The sequence below is a fragment of the Megalopta genalis genome, chromosome 1 (assembly GCF_051020955.1).
Source record: "Megalopta genalis isolate 19385.01 chromosome 1, iyMegGena1_principal, whole genome shotgun sequence".
In the NCBI taxonomy this organism is placed as follows: domain Eukaryota; kingdom Metazoa; phylum Arthropoda; class Insecta; order Hymenoptera; family Halictidae; genus Megalopta; species Megalopta genalis.
Window position 1 is genome coordinate 7,984,620 of NC_135013.1, and position 17,881 is coordinate 8,002,500.

Consider the following 17,881-nt stretch of genomic DNA (forward strand, 5'->3'; position numbering starts at 1 on the left):
TATATTAGTTCGCAGAGGTTTACATCCACTAAAACTGACGCTTTAATATCGAAGTGTACAGTTCAGAGGTGGGAAAATTTAGATTCCCAAAAGGCTAAACTCGGGGGCTTCGGTTGTAGAAATATCGGTTTTGCAGTTATCGTGGAGATACTTGCATCGTCCTTTATCGAATCGAGGCCCCCTGGAAATCGAGCGATTCGAGATTCGAGCGACATTTCAAACATTTTAAACATATTAAAATGTAGGAATATAATTTAGTTTTCGCCAGAATTACTATTTAAATATCGAAATGTAACAAAATTTTACGAATGACGGTTTTGCAGTTATCGTGGAGATATTTGCATCGTCCCTCATCGAACCGAGGCCCCCTGGAAATCGAGCGGTTCGAGATTCGAGCGACATTTTAAACATTTTAAACATATTAAAATGTACGAATATAATTTAGTTTTCGCCAGAATTACAATTTAAGTATCAAATTGTAACAAAATTTTGCTAATGACGGATATAATCGTCGTTACACGAAATTCTGCCACGTCTCCATGACGGATATAGTCGTCAAACACACTTAAATGGTTATATTATACATTATAATATATGTCATATATTATATATTATATTATATTATATCATAATATATTATATACTATATTATATTATAATATTTTATATAATAATATATTATATGATATTATAACTTTTTATATAATAATATATATTATATATATTATATATTATAATATCGAAGTGTGCAGTTCACAAGTAGAAAATCCAGATTCCCAAAAGACTAAATTCGGGTGTATAAATATCGGTTGTAGAAATATCGGTTTTGCAGTTATCGTGGAGGTACTTGCATCGTCCCTCATTGAACGAGGCCCTCTGGAAATCGAGCGATTCGAGATTCGAGCGACATTTTAAACATTTTAAACATATTAAAATGTACGAATATAATTTAGTTTTCGCCAGAATTACAATTTAAGTATCAAATTGTAACAAAATTTTGCTAATGACGGATATAATCGCTATGACACGAAATTCTGCCATGTCTTCATGACGGATACAGTCGTCAAACACACTTAAATGGTTATATTATATATTATAATACATGCCATATATTATATATTATATTATATTATATCATAATATATTATATACTATATTATATTATAATATATTATATATTATATTATATTATAATATTTTATATAATAATATATTATATTATATTATATTATAATATTTTATATAATAATATATATTTATTTATTATTTTTTTTATTTTTTATTTTTTTATTTATTATTTTATATAATATATATTATATATTATAATATCGAAGTGTGCAGTTCACAAGTAGAAAATTCAGATTCCCAAAAGACCAAATTCGGGGTCTTCGCTTGTAAAAATATCGGTTTCGCAGTTATCGTGGAGATACCCCCTGTAAATCCAACGATTCGCGATTCGAGCGTCGGAACGAACGCCGGTATGCGGTCGTTAAATATTTTGTTGACCCTGCACGGCACGCGAATTGCGCATTTCACATTTTCGTGATGCCGAATCACCTCCGCGGTGTTCCGCGTGCTCGATTAGCGGGGTTGACGCGCGTCGTTTACGAACTGCGTCAGTCCGAAACGTTGGACCCAGGGACTCATCATCATCATCATCGTCTATCCTTGCCGCGGTGAAAACAAGCCGGCGTTGCAACGCCGATGCAAGAAGGATGCACGTTGCCGGGTGCCGGATCGGTCTCATCCAGTTTACCAGGTCAGTTATCACCTTGTCCCGATACGTCACTGTACCATTAGCGTGCTCCCGTTTGACGTCATTGTTTCGTATAAATGCTCGAAGAATGCTTCTCAGGGGCACAAACTCGCCACCGATCGGTCCCAGCGGATCTATCGCTCGTGAACCTATTATCCGGCATTCGGAGACTCGAGTACGACTTCGATCGACACTAGTAATCGCCTGGCATCATCGTCGAGAGACGCTTCGGGAGACCTTCTATCGTCTGGTTTCTGACATTGAGTCTGGAAGGCTGAGCCATTATTCTTCGGACTCTGGGAGAAGAACGCTTCGAACCGCACGGCAAAATGGTAAGAGCTATTCTGAAATCTGGTCGAACATTCTTGGGTGACCTGGAGACTTTGGTCTTCTTCGATTCTTGAAATGAACTCTTGAAATGTAACTTGAAGAAATGCAACGGTTCGGATAAGGGAGAATTTAGTGTATTTAATGTATATTTTGGTGACCGGAGGGTTTCGATCTGTCTTTTCGAGCTTGCGGACTCGACTGCAAGGCTCTATTATATCTTATATATAGCTATATATATAGCTATATTATATATTTAATAATAATAAATAATATTATATAATAATATTTTATATAATAAATTTTATTCATTATATTATTATATAATAAAATTTATTTTATATAATTATTATATAATAAATAATATATATATATATATATAGCTATATTATATCTTCACAGATTCGTCTCGCTTGTGTGGACGTCGCTTCGCTCGTCTCAGTGGACGTCGAACAATTATAATTGAAAGCGAGACGAATCTGTGAAGATATATAAAAAATATATAATATATAATATAATATAATAATATATATATTTAATATATATATAATAATATATAATATAATATATAATAAAATATATAATATACAAAAAGATACAAAAAAGTGTAGATATATCTTCAAGATCGAAGACAGATCGAAATCCTTGGGTTACCAAAATGAAATATAGTGAATTCTCCCCAATTGTCGCTGAGATTCCGCACAAAAATGGACAATTCGGGAAGTGGAAATACGATTATTCGAGCCTCGCGGCTCCTTTTTATAGTTATTGAGAATCGGTATCTAAAAAAAAAGAAAACTCTTAAAACTAGAAAATATAAAAAATATAAAATGTCATAAGAAAATATATATATAATTTTATAGAAAATATTTATAAGAAACTATAACTATAACTATAACTAATAAACTATAACTAATACAAGAAACTATAAAATCGTATCTCCTCTCCCGGAATTGTCCATTCTCGTGTACAATCCGAGCGTCGATTAGAGACAATTTACTCTGCATCCCGAATAAAAATGCTGGAAATATATAATTATATATATAATATAATAATATAATTATAATTATGTAGTCTCACCGATTGTCAACAACTATAAATAATAATAATCGAACAATCACCTCTTCCCAAATCCTCTATTTTCGCGTCCATCTTTTGATTCGCATCTGAGCGCCAATTAGAATTTACTATAAAATTCGCTATATACTACAATCCTGCAAATAAATACAAACAACAACAACCAGGCAGTTTGAACTAACAGAACGAAATCTTTTTCAGATCGCAATCGCAGTTTTCCTGACCCTGGTCGGCTGCGGCGCAGCGTTTCCGGCGCGATCGTCGAGCGACCCGGCGACCGTAATCGGAGTTCCGGTCCTGATCGAAGATCCGACCGGTCTGAAACCGGCAGCTGATTCATCCCCGTTGGTCTACGGCCTTCTGTTGAGCAGACTGAGCCCGCCCGAGGACACTGTAAACAGCGGCTCGATCGCGAAACGCAGCGCCACCATGGACGAGGAAGATCAGGACGACCTTGAGACCGCGGCGGGAACGTACGCCCTCCGACCACTGTTCGTCTACAGACAACAGCTGGCGTACAGGGAGCGCGTGAGAGAGGCGAACCGCCGCGGGTACCGATTCTGAGTCATCGTTGACACCCCGCGGCTGTCGTCGACAGCGAAAAAAGCAAGCGAAACTGGACAGTGATTTGGAAACCAAAGAGACACGCGTGGCCTTCGTCCGACATACTTTTGCGCCCTCCTCTCTCTCCCCCCGGGCGACCATCGTCTTTCATTAGGTTTATCATAGGCGTAAGAAGACATCGTCCGTAATATAGGCGAATAAGAAGAATCCTGGCGACTTTAGAAGCGGAAGGTCGCGCAGCTTCAGAAGGAGCTTGGATTCACTGAGAACACGAAGAGTTCGCACGGAGGGGAGCACAGGACAGGAGTACTTAAGTAGAAAGTAATTAAGGTCTGCAACAACTTCGAACGCGCCGGCAGTTCTTCGCGGCTTCACGGATTTGAGTCCCAGCGGCGCGACAGTGCTCGTCGAGATTAACAAACACAACAAAAAGAAAAAAAATGAGAAAAAAAGTAGCTATGCGATGCACGTCACTAAAGTTTGATCGCGACAGAAGATTTGAAGAGCGCGATCGCGATGCTTGGGACTTGAACGTTTAAGGTCGAAGAGACGTAGAAGAAGAAGAGAATGAAGAAGAAGAAGAAGAAGATGAAGAAGAACAGGATGATGAAAATGAAGACGAAGACGAAGATGAAAATGAAGATGAAGGTGAAGATGAAGATGAAGATGAAGATGAAGATGCATGTGAAGATGAAGATGAAGATGCAGGTGAAGATGAAGATGAAGATGAAGATGCACGTGAAGATGAAGATGAAGATGAAGATGAAGATGCAGGTGGAGATGAAGATGAAGATGAAGATGAAGATGCAGGTGGAGATGAAGATGAAGATGAAGATGAAGAAGAAAAAGAAGAAGAAAAAGAAGAAGAAGAAGATGATGATGATGATGGGGGAGACGAAGAAGAAGAAGAAGAAGATGACGATGAAGGAGAAGAAGAAGAACAGGATGAAGAAGAAGAAGAAGATGATGATGATGAAGAGGAAGATGAAGAAGAAGAAGAAGATGATGATGATGAAGAGGAAGATGAAGAAGAAGAAGATGATGATGAAGAGGAAGATGATGTTGATGAAGGGGAAGATGATGATGATGAAGAGGAATATGAAGAAGAAGAAGATGATGATGAAGAGGAAGATGAAAAAGAAGATGATGATGATGAAGAGGAAGATGAAGAAGAAGAAGAAGATGATGATGAAGAGGAAGATGATGTTGATGAAAAAGAAGATGATGATGATGAAGAGGAAGATGAAGAAGAAGAAGATGATGATGATGATGAAGAGGAAGATGAAGAAGAATAAGAAGAAGATGACGATGAAGAAGAAGAAGATGATGATGAAGAGGAAGATGAAGAAGAAGAAGGAAACATAGTCGCGCCACTTAGCGCTTCGTTAGAGTTGGAGCGAAAAATAGCCGCGCCGCTAATTCGCCGGGGCCTCGAGCGGATGACAATGGCGTCTCTTCTGGACAACAAAGAGAGCGCAGAGGGACGAGCCATCGCGGATCATCGAACAGCCTTTCTAACCGAGCCGATCTCTCCGAGACACACATTCTTCTCAGCACGAAGAAGCGCGCGGCCGCGTGATCGCTAATTTAACCGTTTAAGCCCTTTTAATCTTAAGTTCGACAAGCTATGAACCAAAGCACAACCAACGCATCTATTTAATTGTAATTATTCCTATTTAATATCGTCGATTCAAGCACATGCAAAACCGAGTTTGTGATACGATTTTTCCCTTTTGTTTTTTTTTCTTATTTTCAGCGACCGAGACTAGCCAAATAAATTTCTAAGATATACATGATACACACGTGAAATCATTTCTCTGCGATATTTGCCAAAATGTACCTTTATTATTCAGAAACAAAAATCTGTGTTATCTGCCCGGGAACACGGGAACCGTGATAAAGTGTCGCCTGGGTCGGCTCTCCTCGCTGGACCAGTACCTTCGTTCCGTAAACGGGCTCCGACGACGATACCAGCCGTCCAGCGTCCGTCCTCGGTCCTGTTCGACACCGTCGAGCATCTCGTCGGAGTCCAGGTTCCTCTCCTCGCGAACATTCGTTGCCGGATCCTCCTCGGACCCTCGATCCGCCGTCGAGTCCTCGCTCGAGTCGTCGTCCTCGCTCGGCTCGGGCTCGTCCTCCTGCTCGGCCGCCGCGCTATCTGTAAGCTCGTTCGAATCGGATCGTCTCAGACGACCGTACGGAATGTTTCCTAGATCTATGATCAACGGCTCGCGGCTGATCGCTTCCACTTCGGCGGTCCGCATCGCTCGGCGGCTCGACGCGAACGTTTCGTCGTCGTCGACGACGGGGTTTGCGGTCGAAGCGTCCGACGAGACGTCGGAGCATAATTCGCGTCTAACGGTCTGCCCTTCGACGGTTTGCCCTTCGACCCGCGGGACGATCCCGGTGATTGGAGCCGCGGATTCTGAAGCGGATTCCGCCGCGGCCTCGTCGGCGGCGCGTTCGCATTCGTCGCAGAGGGCCGCGTTGTTGTTCAGCAGGCAGAGCAAGCTAAGGGAAAGAAGAACAAAGCCCATTCTCGTAAATGGCGGCCGCGAAACGTAATGGTATGTATTCGGTTATCTAAGTGGAACTAAGAAACAAGGAAGCGGCGCTCCCACTTTTATAGGCCGTATCGAAACCACCTGCTAAATCGATCGCTAAACAGCGGGATATTGTTAACGACGCACTAACGCGGAGCCGTCCGTCCCGAATGATCCGCGACGACCTAGAACACTGCTGCGCGCTGCTTCGTTTTTTTCTTTTCTTTTTCTCATTTTTTTTCTTTTTTTTCTTTTCGCCGCGAATGCCACGTGTCGCGGGTGTTTCGTCACGAGACCACGTAAATCCTCGATGTATACGGCGAAAGCAATGGCGTGAGGTATTTTTAAATTATTCTTCTTCTGTCGGCATTGTTCCGCGTGCTTCGTTTATTCGTTTGTTCGTTTTCGAGAGACACGTGCGCGTTAATACAAATTAATAGTATTTTTGCTTTACTTTAAAATATTGAAATATGAAGATATATATTATATAATATTGAAATATGAAGATATATGTATTATATAATATTGAAATATGAAGATATATATTATATAATATTGAAATATGAAGATATATGTATTATATAATATTGAAATATGAAGATATATATATTATATAATATTAAAATATGAATATATCTGAAATATTGCCACTATTTTTTTTTTGGTGACCTATATATATACTATACATATAACCTATATATATATATATATATATCATATTTAAATATTTTAGAGTAAAGTAAAAACATTCTTAATTTTTATTAACGTGCACGTGTCTCTCGCGCGCGGTCGCAGTTTCTCAATACCGACGAATAGGCCACGGATTTTATGCATTCACAGCGAGAACGAATAAACGAATAAACGAAACACGCGGAACAACGATGACAGAAGAAGAATAATTTAAAAATACTACAACGGCATTGCTTTCGCTAATAACTAACGTCATCAAAAGAAGAAACACAATCTCATGTAAATCCTGTTTGATCTAAGAGTCGATACGAACAGTGTTATTTTGCATAAAGATCCGTGTGCGCGGTCTAAGTACGATGAATAGAAGCTCATCGATGAATAGAACCGAGAGAGTGGAAAATTCGCTGAAAAACACGTCGATCTTGGAACCGAAACTAACACAAGAGGAAGCGCAAACTTCCGTGTCAGTTACCCTTTAGCAGCGATCGGATGATTCAAGAGAGTCAGTCGACTCACCGATAAAACGTAACCAGAATCGGGGCAACCTTCCACGGAACACATAATTTACCGTCTCGCTGTTCGACACAGCAAATTGGCACAGCGCTGTGCAAACATGAATGGGAGCCGGTCCATTTTCCAGGTTACCAAAAAAAATAGGGGCAATATTTCCGATATATATATATGTTCATATTGCAATATTATATAATATATATCTTCATATTTCAATATTACATTATATATATATATATATATCATATATTTTTACTTTACTCTAAAATATTTAAATATGATATATATATAGTTTATATGTATAGTATATATATATAGGTTACCAAAAAGAAATAGTGGCAATATTTCAGATATATTCATATTTTAATATTATACAATATATATCTTTATATTGCAATATTATACAATAAATATATCATTATTTCATATTTCAAAATTATATAATATATATCTTTATATTTTAATATTATATAATATATATCTTCATATTTCAATATTATATTATATACATCTTCATATTTCAATATTATATTATATATACATTATATTTATATATATATATATATATAATAATATGAAGATATATATTATATAATATTGAAATATAAAGATATATATTATACATATCTGAAATATTGCCCCTATTTTAATTCTCGTTAAAGTCAGCCTGAAAATAATATAACTATATAATATAATAATTTGATAAAACAATATCTTTAATAACATAATTATATAAAATAATATAATAATATCGCCTCTATTATTTTAAGCCTACTTTAATTCTCGTTAAAGTCAGCGTGAATATAATATAATAATCTAATTAAATAATATAATTAATATAATATATTAAATAATACAATATAGTAATTTCACCTCTATTATTTTAAGCCTACTTTAATTCTCGTTAAAGTCAGCGTGGAAATACCATAATAATCCAATTAACTAATATAATTAATATAATACATTCAATAACATAATTAAATAAAATAATAATTTCGCCTCTGTCGCAATTTTTGCGAATCGAAAGACGAGACGGAAACCGTCCGGCGCAGTTGTTACGGTGCGAAATTATTCATTCGGGCTCCTAGAAGAATTCTATTTCCGCAGATTTTGCAAACTCTCGCGTGTATAAACGGCGAATTGTTAGCTGCGGGATGGGCGTTCATTAACGAGGACGGTTCGGATCTGTTATAATTGCGAAAGGACAGATAACGGGCTGAGAACGCAAGTAGCAGGTTCAAGGTATAGCCGGCCAAAGTGATGTACCGCAAGGCTGATACTCACGTCTTTTAGCAGGGCAACGATAATTCTTTCGGCAGCTGGTATAAAATACGAACGGACCGTTATCACCGTCCAGACTCGAAAAGACGTTCGCCGGAGTTCCCAGTCGAAACGAAGATTTCCTCCTAGACGTGATCGCCGAAGGGATGAAGCACAAAATGGTATCGGAGAACGGTATACTTAGCGTGTTATTGCGCGTTGCTTGTCATCAATCGTGCGTTCGGTCGCCATTATTATCAACATTATTATTATCATCATTAATATTATTATTATTACGATTATTATTATTATTATTATTATTATTATGGGAGAACGGTATATGTAGCGTGTTATTGCGCGTTGCTTGTCACCAATCGTGCGTTCGGTCGCCATTATTATTATCATCATCATTATTATTATTATCATTATTATTACTATGATCATCATTATTATTATCGGAGAACGGTATACGTAGCGTGTTATTGCGCGTTGCTTGTTATCAATCGTGCGTTCGGTCGCCATTATTATCATCACCATCATTATTATTATCATCATTATTAATATTATTATTATTATTACTATTATTATTATTATTATTATCGGAGAACGGTATACGTAGCGTGTTATTACGCGTTGCTTGTCATCAATCGTGCGTTCGGTCACCATTATTATCATCATTATCATCATCATCATCATCATCATTATTATTATCATCATTAGTATCATTATTATTATCACTATTATTATTATCATTATTATCGGAGAACGGATTACGTAGCGTGTTATTGCGCGTTGCTTGTCATCAATCGTGCGTTCGGTCGCCATTATTATCATCATCATTATTATTCTTATCATCATATATTATTATTATTATTATTATTATTATTATTACTATTATTATTATCATTATTATCGGAGAACAGTATACGTAGCATGTTATTGCGCGTTGCTTGTCAACAATTGTGCGTTCGGTCGCCATTATTATCAGCATTATTATTATCATCATTAGTATTATTATTATTACGATTACTATTATTATTACTATCGGAGAACGGTATACGTAGCGTATTATTGCGCGTTGCTTGCCATCAATTGTGTGTTCGGTCGCCATTACTATCATCATTATCATCATCATCATCATCATCATCATCATCATCATCATCATCATCATCATTATTATTATCATCATTAGTATTATTATTATTATTATTATTATTACTGTTATTATTATCATTATTCATTACTCGTTCGCTAATAACAGATAAAAAAAGGCGTAGAACTGCTACGCGATTAAAAGTGATCGTTTCAGAAATATTGGCATTCAAAAAAGTACCTAATCGTCGCAGAACGTTGTCCGAGAAACGATTGTGACATTTTTCGCAATGCCTTCAATGTAATTTCATTCGGTTTGTTGGTCGACTCGGTATTGCATAACAACGTTCAAATACTTGCGACAGAATAAATCTCATAGTCGTCGGTGTCTGCGGCGACGATTATTATTGGACCGCGGATATATTTACGCATTTACAAACAAATTAGGTACCATTAAAAATTAGTTTAATACGTTCGATGTCGCGTGGGTGGTCGCGTACGGGCGATTTAAATAATAATTATTATAAAAAATAATAATAATTATAATTTTTAACCAGGCTTTTGAAATTCGTTTTCGTTGTAGTATATCGAACATATCGAACGTCGCTAGGATTTGTAGAATACAAAATAACCGAACTAATTATTTCCGGCGGAAAATTTGCACTTTCTAGTTTCGGTTTCATCGATTGAATGATTTTGATATCGCGTGAATTTTGCGAGTTGTGATATTCGGCGCTTAACGCGTTAAGATTATATAACAAAAAATTTAAACTAATTATTTCCGGCGGAAAATTTGCACTTTCTAGTTTCGATTTCATCGATTGAATGATTTTCATATCGCGTGAGTTTTTCGAGTTGTGATATTCGGCGCTTAGCGCGTTAAAATCGTAACAAAATTTAAACAATTCGAGTGTACCGATTCAACAAGTTTTAGCTTGTCGATGCTGTTGCTTCCTGCAGTGGATGCCGGAAACGTTTGCTTTCGCGCGAAGATCCGCGGTCCAGTTGTCACTAATCGTCCAGTTTCTAATCGAGAAATTTACAAATTATAATATATAGTTTGTAAATTTTATTATATAATATTATATAATAATAATAATATTATATTTATAATAATTTATTATATTTATGATATTATATTCATAATATTATATTTATAATAATTTATTATATTTATGATATTATATTCATAATATTATATTTATGATATTATATTTATAATAATATTATATTCATAATATTATATTTATAATATTATATTCATAACAATATTATATTTATAATAATATTATATTTATAATAATATTACATTTATAATAATATTACATTTATAATAATATTACATTTATTATATATAGTTCGTAAAATTTTAGTTACATAATATATATAATTTACAAATTAATTTATTCGCTCGGTCCATCCGATTATTATCTGCTAATTTATTAACGACCGTGCGTTTTCAGACGGAAATGTTCGGGCTCGTTTTCTTCGCGATCCTGATGCTCCACAGTAGCAGAATTTCAACGGCGAAGCCGCTCGATGCCGAAGACGTGGCGAGTTTGCTGCCGCCGACACCTCGAGACAAGAACGAAACGATCGCCGCGGTCGTTCAGGATCCAGTTATTCAGGATGCTGTACACCAAACCGCCAGCAATAGCTCGCTGAATGGTCTCGTCGTTAAAAGGAAGGTTTACATTCTACCAGCTAATGATCCAAACAAGGTCCGTATACACGGCTATATAGAACGACGCGCAAACACACACACATGCGCGCGCGCGCGCGCTGTTTCTATAACGCGCGCAGATCGCGGATCTTTTTAACGTCTAATTAAAATTATACGCAGTTCGGCGAACATTTATTACCCGGATTAATGCTCCAGTCGATCAAGAAAACCGATTCGGTTTGAACGTTGTTAAAATACTCAAACAGCAGGAGTTCATATCGAGTAGCAGTTTAATCGCATACGCGTACTTAATTGTTATAGTTTAGATTGGACGTGTTTCCAATCGACGATTTTCTCCGTTAGGATGTGCGCAGACCTTCGTGGAATTTTTTAAAAATCGAAATCGGTACGTTCGTTCGATAAATTAACGGGTTCAGCGCCGACAATAGGCCGTTAAAATTCCCACGAAGTCGAAGCAATTTAATTGACCTCTTTGCGTAGCATTTTCTTCGCAGTTGCTGCGATTAGAAATTTATCGATTGCGATGATTTCTTAGAAGGGAAAGAAAATCGATGATTATCGTGTGCTTAAACTTATTTGAATGCTTAAATATTGGCGACAATAGATTCGAATTTCATTCGAATTTCGAAGGACAGAATAGAAATGTTAATCAATGAATTAATTTTGTGATTTAAGTTATTAATTTTAATAATTACTTTTAATAATTACCTTTAATAATTAATTTTAACCAGTTAACCGTGGCGATCTCTTTGCAAAGCGCCCACCAGTGTGTGTCGCGATAATCAAGCGACGACGATTACCAGTCAGCTCTCAGAAAGTTATGAATCCAACTCAAATTATTTATAATTTTCATTTATTCGTTTCATTTCTTTCTTGATCTCTGAACATTTTAAATATATTAAAATTCACGAATATAATTTAGTTTTCGCTAGAATTACAATTTAAATATCAAATTGTAACAAAATTTTACGAATGACGGATATAATCGTCATGACACAAAATTCTGCCACATGTCCATGACGGATATAGTCGTCAAACACACTTAACTGATTAATAATCAATTTTAGTGGCTAATTTTAATTAAACCGAAACTAGAAAGTAAAAATTTATTACAGCGGATAACGTTAGAATTCCGTCGCGTCCGAAACGTTCCAGTCAAATTCAGTTCGTTCGAATATGTTATATATATATATAATATAATCGAACGAACTGAATTTGACTGAAACGTTTCGGACGCGACGGAATTCTAACGTTATATATATATATATATATATGTATATTATTGTATGTATATAATATATATCATTAATATATTAATTAATAATATTATAATATTATTATTATTGACACTTAGCCAACCGAATGGATGATTAATGAAAAATTGAAAATGATTGCTTAATTTTATTAAGATTTGCAAGAGGTTACGAATGCTGAAGAAGTAATCGATGCCATATAAGTTTGCTTAGTAATTTTTGTTCAATAAAATGAAATATTTTAATTTTGTGAAAATTTTCGAGGTCTCTAGCGTGGTCGTGGAAGTGTTAATTATAATATATATTATTTATATGTTATTAATAATATATTATTATAATATTATTATTATATATATATTATATATATGTTATGAATAATGTATTATCATAATATTATTATATATATTATATATATGTTATTAATAATATATTATTATAATATTACTATTATATACATTATTTATATGTTATTAATAATACATTATTATAATATTATTATTATATATATTATATATATGTTATTAATAATATATTATTATAATATTATTATTATATATATTATATATATGTTATTAATAATATATTATTATAATATTATCATTATATATATTATATATATAACGAAAATGAACGTTCAAATTTGGCGAAAAATTAGTGTCACCCGCACATAACCGACGCAGCTCTCGTCCTATAAAAAATCATGTCACGTTCGCGACGAAATGAAACGTCTGTCGAACATTTATTCAAGAAGTCCACGAGCGGAAGACGAAGCGGAAGACGAAGGAAGAATGTCCACCGATAACGTAACGTTTCTTTTAAAGATCATCTCGGCCCGCGAACACATTCTGGTGGTGCCGACCGAGAATCTGGAGGACGTGCGAAAGAACATCACGGAAACGAAGCAGGCGGAAGCTGCGTTGATCGAGTCCTCCTCGGTGGACAATCGATTGCTGGCCGAAGGCGAGCAGGCGGATGACTACGTGCCGCAGGTAGAGAACGATAATTCAACGGAGATCCGATCGATTCTGATCGTAATCTGCGATAAAGCGCGGGTTGCGCAATGCGAATAGTGCGCGAAAAAAAATCATCGCGGATGAGATCTGTTCTCGCGCGCGATTCGGCGAACGAGCGACGACACGCTGTTACGTAAAATTCGGATAAGCGACGCGTCCCGATGCGAGTCCGACCGAATTGTGTACGTTCGATCTTCGGTTTACAGGGTGACTCAACCCCCGGCTTCCGGGAAAACGACGGCGCGCCGGGCCAGAACGCGTTCGCGGATGCGGGAATCGAGCAGATACCGGTGAACGGTGATCGTAAAATCGAGTCCGAGTTCCTGGAACAGAAGCTGAGCCAACGTGCACCGTTGCCGGAAGAAGACTCGAGGAAGGTGGCGGTCCCCATAGTGGCGGTCATCGACCCTTCCAGCGTCAACAATGGCAAAGTGGACACTCCCATAGTGGCGATTCTGCCGAACCAGCTGTCCGGCAACACCGTCGACAAGCAGGTCCAATTTTTGAAGGACAACAGCGACAAGATCCAGGAGAAAACGCAGAACTACATCGATCGGTCCTCCTTGACCGTTAATCCCGATTACTGGAAGACGTCGACGCTCGGGTCGGAGGTAAACGCATAAAAATCTCCTAAACACGAGCGTAATCGTATGGAATTTTTGGTAGCGGCGTAATATTAGAAGATTTTGTTCGAAATAAATAACCGAAATAAATAACCGAATCGACGATAATTCGGTCACTTGTTATTTTCATTCGCGCGTCAGGCTCGAAAGGCTCGGAAGGCTCGAAAAATCCGTTCGCAATTTCGGGGAATCGTTATTTATGCCCCAAAATTATGGCACTTCCGGGAAATGAGGGGTTCCTGAGGAGATTTGAAGCAACTTTTTCCTTAGCGAAAATGTTCTACGAGGCACCGTTCGCGAGTTATTAAAGAAGAACGCTGACCAATGAGAGGCGAGCACGCCCGGCGCGAGGCAGTCGAGCCAATCGGCGGAGCTAAGCTTCGACCGCTCTTTGGCTCGGCCGCCTAGCGCCAGGCGAGCTGGCCACTGTCAGACAAAATCAAACTTTTCTTCTGGGTTCCTATAGCCACTATGAAATTCTTGTAGAGCTTCACTCCCTGAACAAGAATCCGAAAACCGAATTGCTCCATCACCCTCAGTTTTTTAAATAAACGAACTTTTGTAAAAATCCAAAATTTTCGACAAAAATGAGGTATTGCATGAAAAGTACAAACGTTAGAAAGTTCTCTATTTGGTGTTAAAAGATAGAGGAGAGTTTCCCGAATATAGTGGCATACAATTTATTAATTGTTTTTGGTCCTAAATAGCAATGAATTGATGTCAAAGTTTAAAAAAGTGTCGACGTGAGCAGTTTCTGCGCAATATTTTTGTATTTTTACGAAAAGTTTTTTGTTCAGTACGAAAACTCTATCCAGGATCGGATTCTGTAGACATTTCTGAAGAAGAAACGGCCTGATAGAAGAGTCAGAACGATGTATATTTTGAGTAGGTCGAGAAAATGTTTGTCGACAACATGTACACGACGTTTTGCCGCCATGTGCTCAGCTGCTCGCTTCTCTCTGTCCGACAGGGCCGAGGCTATGGGTAATCAACACCGATGGAGGGATCCAATGGGGCACCCACTTAGCGTGTGGGGCGTGCCATTTTTTTTAGTACTTCAATGTGCTGTCTTCTTTTACATATTTTTATGGATAATAATCACCAAACTGTGAATCATAAATTAAAAATGGTGAAATAATAAAAGAAAAATAATGAACAAAAAATATTCATTTCATTCTGAATTTGTTCGAATTACAAGTATATCATGTATACAGTTATCATTTCAATTATAACGATAATACGATCATGAATAAATAATCATTTTCAAAACGTTAAACTTCTTGAAACATATCGTTAAATATATATTTAAATATTTATTTAATTACATGGCGTAGAAGTCAAAATTATACTAGTGTTAGAATACTTTCGTTACCAACTCCAAATACTCTGGTGTGATTTTTTTGGTGAAATATATCACAGTTTGGTGATTATTATCCACAGAAATATGTAAAAAAAAACAGAACATTGAAGTACTAAAAAAAATTCAAATATTATTTACGAAAAGTGGGTGCCCCATTGGATCCCTCCATCGGTGTTGACTACGCGTAGCTTCGGCCCTGTCGGACAGAGAGAAGCGAGCAGCGAAGCTCATGGCGGCAAAACGTCGTGTACATGTTGCCGTCGAACATTTTCTCGATCTACTCGAAATGTATATCGTTCCGACACTTTTACCGGGCCGTTTCTTCTTCAGAAATGTCTACAGAATCCGATCCTGGGTAGAGTTTTCGTGCCGAACCAAAAGCTTTTCGTAAAAATACAAAAATATTGCGCAGAAACTGCTCACGTCAACGCTTTTTTAAACTTTGACATTAATTTATTGCTATTTAGCACGAAAAACAATTAATAAATTGCATGCCACTATATTCGGGAAACTCTCCTCTATCTTTTGAGACTGATTAGAACTTTCTAGCGTTTGTACTTTTCATGCAATACCTCATTTTTGTCGGAAACTTTGGGTTTTTACAAAAGTTCGTTTATTTAAAAAACTGAGGGTGATGGAGCAATTCGGTTTTCGGATTCTTGTTCAGGGAGTGAAGCTCTACAAGAATTTCATAGTGGCTATAGGAACCCAAAAATCGTGTCGGACAGTGTTATTGGTCAGTGTTCTCCTCTCAATAACTCGTGAACGATGCCTCGGAGAACATTTTTGTAAAGCAAAAATTTACTTCGTATCACCTCGGAAACCCCTCGTTTCCCGCAAATACCATAATTCTGGGACACCCTGTACGTCTCGCCTCGAGCATCGAATATTTCCGAGCGTCAGCGTACGTTTAAAATCCGTCGTAGCGGATGTCGCATGGGAAATTCCTGACCTGTATATCGTTGGGTAATCCGATGATAATAAGTTCGACGCGGTTGTTGTTCGAATCGCGCACGTCGCGATAAATCTTTCGCGTCTGCTCGCGTGCACGGAAATAATTTTGCGTCGCCGCGGTGTTCGCGTATATTAATTTATTTCGCGTCTATGACATCCTCGCGGTATAAATAGAAGTTACTTTCTTCTGGCGAGAGAGAGAAACCGTCAAGCTGTATACACACACACATACAAGGTGGTTCTAATAAAATGTAACCAGCAAAGCAGCCGCTTCTTTTTTCTTCACCGTTCCTCCATCCGACGATGAATTCCGGTGACGCGCGCGAATACCAAGGGAACGCGGATACTTTTTAAAAGAGTTCCGGCATTTTTCAGATCGCGATCGTGCCGTCGACGCAGGAAACGATGCCGGTGTCGCTGTTGCCGGACGGATCCTCGAATCTGCTGAACGAGGAGCTGTTCCTGGCGCCTGTCGCGGTGCCAAGATGGGGCATCGTCGCGCCGTTGTTCCCGGATCACGATGAATATCCGAGGGCGGCCGGCGACATGGACGTCGCCGAGGACATCATCTTCAGACCCCTCTTCCGGTATCGGCAGGAGTCGCAGGCCAGGTCTAGGTACCGCGACGAGTACAGCAATCGAAGATACTACGATTACCCGAGACGTAGTTATTACAGATCTCAGTACGACGATTATTAGAATTTGTTTATGAAAATATTACATATATTGTTATAATAATAATATTATATATATAATATTATTATTATTATTATATATATAACATATAATATTATTATTATTATAACGATGATTATTAGAATTTGTTTATGAAAATATTATATATATTATTATTATAATAATATTATATATAATATTATTATTATTATAACGACGATTATTAGAATTTGTTTATGAAAACATTATATATATTATTATAATAATAATATCATATATATAATATATATAATATTATTATTGTAATATAAATATTATGTATATCATATATTCGCTACCTTCGCTATATTTTTTTAACGTTGTCGTTGTTAACACTGTCGGCCCGATCCCGATTCATCGCACGAGACAATATCCTTGTTATCACGTCGCATTGAACAATTGTTGTTACTCCCGTTGCTATTTATTATTTGTCAAAAAGCAGAGTCATTGTACCGTGAAAG

At 37.0% G+C, this 17,881-nt stretch overlaps 3 protein-coding genes and 1 long non-coding RNA gene across 7 annotated transcripts in view; 2 read left to right on the plus strand and 2 right to left on the minus strand.

The window, feature by feature from the left end:
- LOC117228670 (uncharacterized) overlaps positions 1–6,390 on the minus strand; it is a 14,306-nt gene extending 7,916 nt beyond the window's left edge. The window contains exon 1 of one of the 2 annotated variants that reach the window (XM_076520382.1): positions 5,565–6,390. In XM_076520382.1, the coding sequence (XP_076376497.1) occupies positions 5,593–6,261 (669 nt within the window). In that variant the 5' untranslated portion in view covers positions 6,262–6,390 and the 3' untranslated portion in view covers positions 5,565–5,592. The remainder of the gene's footprint in view (positions 1–5,564) is intronic. The other variant, XM_033484554.2, reaches the window with a different exon arrangement.
- LOC143259184 (uncharacterized) lies at positions 1,379–4,296 on the plus strand. Of its 3 annotated transcripts, none has more exons than XM_076520401.1 (3): positions 1,379–1,759; positions 1,844–2,088; positions 3,362–4,296. In XM_076520401.1, exons 2-3 carry the CDS (start codon positions 2,086–2,088, stop codon positions 3,722–3,724), a joined length of 366 nt encoding a protein of 121 aa, XP_076376516.1. In that variant the 5' UTR covers positions 1,379–1,759; positions 1,844–2,085; the 3' UTR covers positions 3,725–4,296. The 3 variants fall into 3 exon arrangements, with proteins under 3 accessions (XP_076376516.1, XP_076376520.1, XP_076376509.1); XM_076520405.1 differs by having other exon boundaries at positions 1,856–2,088; XM_076520394.1 differs by having other exon boundaries at positions 1,379–2,088.
- A 2,384-nt stretch (positions 6,391–8,774) lies between the features above and the next one.
- Positions 8,775–17,881, plus strand: part of LOC117228612 (uncharacterized) — a 9,390-nt gene continuing 283 nt past the window's right edge. The window contains exons 1-5 of the mRNA XM_033484452.2: positions 8,775–8,909; positions 11,283–11,540; positions 13,578–13,745; positions 13,976–14,380; positions 17,082–17,881. The exon at positions 17,082–17,881 is cut by the window's right edge and continues 283 nt beyond it. Coding sequence (XP_033340343.2) covers positions 8,895–8,909; positions 11,283–11,540; positions 13,578–13,745; positions 13,976–14,380; positions 17,082–17,405 — 1,170 coding nt within the window. The 5' untranslated portion in view covers positions 8,775–8,894 and the 3' untranslated portion in view covers positions 17,406–17,881. The remainder of the gene's footprint in view (positions 8,910–11,282; positions 11,541–13,577; positions 13,746–13,975; positions 14,381–17,081) is intronic.
- LOC117228614 (uncharacterized) lies at positions 16,829–17,857 on the minus strand. The gene is made up of 2 exons (XR_013033042.1): positions 17,720–17,857; positions 16,829–17,353 (listed from the first exon to the last, which is right to left on the minus strand). It is a non-coding gene; the product is annotated as an uncharacterized LOC117228614 (long non-coding RNA).